Source organism: Papilio polytes, unplaced genomic scaffold, assembly GCF_000836215.1.
Source record: "Papilio polytes unplaced genomic scaffold, Ppol_1.0 DF823991.1, whole genome shotgun sequence".
NCBI lineage: Eukaryota > Metazoa > Arthropoda > Insecta > Lepidoptera > Papilionidae > Papilio > Papilio polytes.
The window spans coordinates 2309572-2315936 of NW_013525213.1; the positions used below are offsets into that span (position 1 = coordinate 2309572).

A 6365-nucleotide genomic window follows, 5' to 3' on the forward strand; every position below is an offset into this window, starting at 1 on the left:
CGCGGACGGAGTCGGGCGAAATCTAGTAGTTCATAGATTATGTTTTAGTCGCTTCTAGCAGTGAAACACAAGTCTGCTAAAATGCTTAAAAGTGTTTAGTCTACTGTTATTGTATTTAGTAAAACTTAAAATATTATATCCAAAAAAAGAAAATACCTGTAGGAAAGTATAGGGCTGTCATCACTATCGCGGCTGGAATACAGCAATTCATCTTCCTCCCAATGGTGGCCATCACCCCGTGCCATGTAGCGCTTCTGGGAAACAAACAACTGACTTGAAACATAACTCACCATATTGCGGTAAATTAAGTATTCGTGTGTTTATAGAAATCTATATATCTAGACTATCTCTAGGCGTTTAAGTTCGATATTTAGCAGCCTGGAGAACACATAGGCTACTTACGTCGTTGAGTTTCATATGGAAGGATTCGCTAGCCAAAGATAGTTAATTCCTAAAATGACTTAAGTTTGACTTTATAAAAAACAAAAGTGTAGAAAATTCTAGAATAAACCACAAAGATCTTGAATCTATACTATTATAATAAAGCGTAAACACACACTTCTTTGTTGCCTAAGATCTCAGCAATTACAGCATATTTTTTTAAATAAAAAGCCCTACACTTGCGTTACGCCTTAAGCTATATATTTTTACGCCAGTAAACTCAGGGGGTAAATATTTTCGATAAAAACCCTAATGTGGGAAAGAGACCATAAGTTGCTGCCAACATCAAGGAAGCAAAATTGCCATAGTAATTGGTTTTTTGACATTTGCTATTGATAATTTGACAGATGTAAACAATAAAATAAAATTTTCATAATTTTATGCGGATGAAGTCGCACGGGAACAGATAGTCTAAAATAATAGGTATAATGTGTATTATTTGTACAACAAGGCAGTTCAAAGAAGGCTTATTACCATCTTCTGTGTGTATAAACAAACACACGTGCCAGTTCCACAATATTGTGACTTATACAAACATAACAGGGCATATAATCAATGTAACTAATATAATAAATACGAAAGCTGAGATGGATCGATTTGTTAAAGTTTATAGTCACTGCTGAACGGATTTCGATATTTTGCATAGATGGAAAGGATTGTCTGTAAGAAAAGATAGGCTACTTGCTTTTTTAATTCCACGCGGACAGTGTCGCGGGCAAAAGCTAGTCAATAATATTCAGATACTTATAGTAAATAGCAATTAGAGATTTTGTTAATTGCCCTCCATAATTGAACTCTTAATACAGTCTCTTTTTTTATAGTCTGACGAGCTGTTGCCCGCGACTTCGTCCGCGTGGTAGTAGACAACATAAGAACTATCCCTGGGGAACCGGACATTTCTCGGAGATGAAGCTTATCCCATGTGTACTCCAGACTTTGTTTTATATCTGTGCCAAATTTCAATAAGATATGTTGAACCGTTGCAGAATGATCGAGTAAACATTAAAAAATTAAATTAATGAATCCCACGGGAACCGTAACTATTCCCGGGATAAAAAGTAGCCTATGTGTTCTTCCAGAGTATGCTTTAAACCTATGCCAAATTTCATGGAGATCCGTTAAGCCGTTTAGGCTACAAACGCTAATAAACATCCATCCATCCATCTAAACTTTCGCATTAATAATATTAGTAAGAAGTAAGATATATTTTAATCGTTTTAATATAATTTTAACACGAACATAAAACTAAAAAACAATTAAATAACTTACTATAGACATCGCCATCACACCATACGTTCAAGTCCATGACACACAATAATGTTGACATTCAAAGAAGTCAATGTCAAGTGTCATTAATAAAAAAGAATAATTTAAATGAGAAGAAACCAGAATCGAAACTTTGAACAAAAAATTTGTACTAGGACAAAAGCCCGCGATCGTCCGTGTGGAATAAAAAAAATCAAAAGCCTATGTGTTCTTCCAGGCTATCCTCTTCATATATGCCAAATTTCATTGAGATCTGTTCAGCAGTTTCCGCTACAAACTCTAACAAACATCCATCCATCTAAACTTTCGCATTTATAATATTAAGTAAGAAGTAAGATGGCATAAACGGACTTATACTTTGTGGAAGAAACTATAAGAGTGCGGGCACATCTTTGGCTAAACTATCGCAAACAGTTGATTTTTTTTAATAAAAATATTAGAAGATTTTTGTTAATTTAATAATATATCCTTTAACCATTCCAACTAAGCTGTAGGCTTGTGCTAGGATATGGTTCACGACAATAGTCGAATGGCGGGATTCGAACCCTCGACCGCAAGATCGGTATTCCGTACCACAAACTATAGGATATTGGCGCTTGTTGTTTTTTGTTGGCTACTAAACAATCGACAATCGCAAAACAGTTCTACGATAGTTTAGTCAAAGGTGCACCTCTCTAAATGGTATTTAAAGATTCATAATGCAAATATTATTTCCCTTATGCATTCATTTGTCAAGATATTTTGAACCTTAAAGCTAAATGCCGTAAGGTTGTTTAATGTTTGTAGGGCGATTACATCGCAATAGAAGACAAGAGCCTTTAGTACAAACATCAAAGGGTAAATGCCGGCTCGAGGCGGCTCCACTAGATCGCTCCAGTTGCATAAAACAAGATTTATGCAAAGATTATTTAGAATATCACATACTAGCTTTCGCAATCTAGACTAGATTACGTCCGCGCGGATTAAAAAAACAACAGTAGTCTATGTGTTCTTCCAGACAATGCTCTATATGTATGCCAAATTTCATCGATATCCATTCAATCATTTAAACTTACGCATTTATAATATTAGTAATACTAGCTTTCGCCCGCGACTCCGTCCGCGTGAAATTATAAAATAAAACATAGCCTATGTTATTGACTGACAACGTAGCTTTTCAATGTTGCAAGAATTTTGAAATCGGCCCAGTAGTTTTTAAGTTATTTCAATACATACAAAAATACAAATCTTTCCTCTTTATAATATTAAGTATAGATTGAAATTAAACCGTCTTTTTTCTCACCAAAACAAACTACAACCAACACAATATTCCTTATAGTTTATTGCAATTAAGCATTGTATACATATTAGAACATGGCATAACCAAGTACAGTTACGCGGAAAAAGCGAAGACGTACACTAGTTATTAATTCGTTAACCATTTGTGTTATTAAGTGTACATACATGATTAAAATACGTCGTCCTTGGCAAACCGCACAAAGGAGCGTTTGTGACCGCTGTGAATCATCGAGTTACATTAAAACACGAAAATAGGCTTGAATTTATTTATTAAAATGTGAAAAACAAATGCAATCTTAAACCTAAGACCTTGATTAGTAAATCAAGTCACTTTACACATATGTACAGTCGCGGTAATTCAGTGTTTCACTAACAGAAAAATCGTGCTTCTCTTCTTACACATAACCTATTAGGTACCAATGAGTTGTACAGATCTATACTATTATAATAAAGCGTTCAAACACACACTTCTTTGTTGCCTAAGATGTTAGGAATTACAGCATATTTTTTAATAAATCTTTTTTCAATAAAAAGCCCTATACTTACGTCACGCTTTAGGCTATGTATTTTCACACCATTAAACTTAAGGGGTACTTATTTTGGATAAAAACGCTAATGTGGGAAAGAGACCATAAGTTGCTGCCAACATCAAGAAAGCAAGGTTGTCATCATGTCATGTCATTTTGACATTTGAAATTAATAATTTGACACATCTAAACAATATAATACATTTTTAATAATTTCATGCGGATGAAGTCGCACGGGAACAGCTAGTGGGATAATAAAAATAAATTGGCTGTTTACACCGACATTTTCGTACAACTTTCAAATGAATGTTGATTTCTTTACTTAATTTTAAAGATGAAAGATTTGTGTATTTTACGTTTGTTAGTTTCAAGCGGACGAAGTCGCGAGCAACATAGTATCATATAAACTTAAATCGAATGAATATACGTCTTAAATAATCATATATCTTTGTTTTATAATGTTGACGACAAAATCTAGTAAGCAGAAAATGATGCGAGCTACCACAACATGGCGTTGGATTATTTCCAAATTACCGTTAATGCTTCGAACTATAGACGAGAGCTTACTTATCCAAAGGTTTTAAATCGATAGAAACAAAACATTTATAGTAAACAATTGATTATAACTAATCTTACTAATATTATAAATGCGAAAGTTCAGATGGATGTTTGATAGAGTTTGTAGCCTAAACTGCTGTACGGATCTCGATGAAATTTGGCACAGATGTAGAGTATAGTCTGGAAGAATACAGGCTTCTCACTTTTGATTTTTTTTATTCCACACGGACGGTTTTTTCAAATTCTTAGTTTTGTCAAATTCTCAATTGCAATTGTCAAAAATATCGTTACCATAATAAACTTGCTTCCTAAATGTTGGCAGCCTGTAGTTTATGATCCCTTTCCCACCTGAGGGTTTTTTCCAATTTATTTACCCCCTAAGTTTAATACCGTGAAAATATATAGTCTAAAGCGTGTCGTAAATGTAGGGATTTTTATTAAAGAAAGGATTATTTAAAAACATGCTGTGATTGCTGACATCTTACGCCACAAAGTAGTGTTTACGCTTTATTATATTAGTACAGATTACATTATTAATGACAGTTTGTATGCCAATGAATAGCAACGACTTATTTATATTCAGGTTACGCAGCTTAAATATTAATAATTGCATGTTTTATTAATCATTTAATCATATACATATTGATTTATCGTTCTATACAACATAATATTACTTCTTACTAATACAATAAATGCGAAAGTTAGATGGATGTTAGAGCTTGTTTGCCGCCTAAACTGCTGAAGAGATCTCAAAGAAATTTGGCACACTAGAGCATAGAGTGGAAGAACACGTAGGCTCACTTTTGTTTTTTATAACCTCGTAAGGGAGTCGCAGGCGAAAGCTAGTTTGTATATGTACAAATGTTTCAATATTTAACAAGTTTTTTAGTGTTGTCCACGACAATAATCTAAGGCACCTTTTATATTATAGCTTCGCCCACAGAATAGATTATGTATAACAGTTTGTGCACACAAGTGATACGTGAAAAAATTTAAAAATATACTTAGGTCAAGTTATGAATAATTACATATGTTCGTTGGAGCGCATAATGTTTTAAAAAATGTCGAGCGCTTGATTTGAAATTCAAAAAAGGTAACACGTGATAGGACTAACTCGGATGTTTTATTTTGGATATGGACATTTGTGTTTTTCTTTACTAATGTAATAAAGCGTAAACACACACTTTTTTGTTGCCTATCATCTCAGCAATTACACCATATTTTTTAATAACTCTTCTTTAAATAAAAAGCCCTACACTTCCGTTATATATATATATATATATATAGCCTAAAGCGTATAACCTTAATGTGGGAAAGAGACCATAAGTTGCTGCCAACATCAAGAAAGAAAGATCGCTAAGGTTTGTCATGTCATGTCATTTTGAAATTTGCAATCGATAATTTGACAGATGTAAACAATAAAATGATATTTTTATAATTTTATGCGGATGAAGTCGCATGGGAACAGTTATTTATAAGGGTCAAAAAGCAGGAACACAGATATTGCATTTAAAAAGTTTGGCGTTCTTTTTTTAAATTGTTACATTTGAAAAAATTGCGAAAAAAAAACTATTATTTGGAACATATGCATTTAATTAATAGCACATCACAAAGTAATAGAAAGTTTTACTTGTGGATGCGCTTGAGTGCGCGAACTACGCAAAAACTGTTGCAAACATGGCCAAGGAAAACACGAAAAAGTACGTTTTTATTAATTATTTTAGTTACATTTAAAGTTAATTAAGCTTGAGATTGATTTGATTAATCTACTATCCAGCTACATTCAATGCTCAATAAGATATGAGGCTTTGTAATAGTTATATTAACGGAATACCGTTTCTTTCAAAATCATCAGCCATTTCATCTAAAACTAACATTGGTAAAACACTATAAAGGTGTGTACTGACCGACGATACATCATGTAACGCGTTACACCCATTAACTCCATTATTGTTACGGGGATACCAGCAACGAACCGCTCGACGCGAACCTCGTAAAATTACATAGCGAAACGTTCAGTGAACAATAACCGTTCTTTTGAAATAGCTTAATGAAACCCTCAATAACGTGAAACCGTACAAAACAAATATCTGCACAATGTGCTGAATATTATAAACATAGATAATAATACTGACATAACTCAATGCCTTGGGGCATGTTTATATGCATTGTAAGGATTCCTCACTAAACTCAATGAGGAAATAGATAATTAGAATATTACATTATTTTACACTAGCTGTTGCTCGTGACTTCGCCCGTGTGAAATTAAAAAATATAGCCTATGTTACTCACAGA

At 33.4% G+C, this 6365-nt stretch overlaps 1 protein-coding gene across 3 annotated transcripts in view; it reads right to left on the reverse strand.

Annotated features, from left to right (window-relative positions):
- LOC106101369 overlaps positions 1-6365 on the reverse strand; it is a 23853-nt gene that overhangs the window by 9972 nt on the left and 7516 nt on the right. For 2 of the 3 annotated variants that reach the window (XM_013280570.1, XM_013280569.1), the window contains exons 1-2: positions 1711-1749; positions 157-254 (exon numbers count right to left, since the gene is read on the reverse strand). In XM_013280570.1, the coding sequence (XP_013136024.1) occupies positions 157-254; positions 1711-1725 (113 nt within the window). In that variant the 5' untranslated portion in view covers positions 1726-1749. Of the gene's footprint in view, positions 1-156; positions 255-1710; positions 1750-6365 lie in introns of those variants that run through there. The other variant, XM_013280571.1, reaches the window with a different exon arrangement.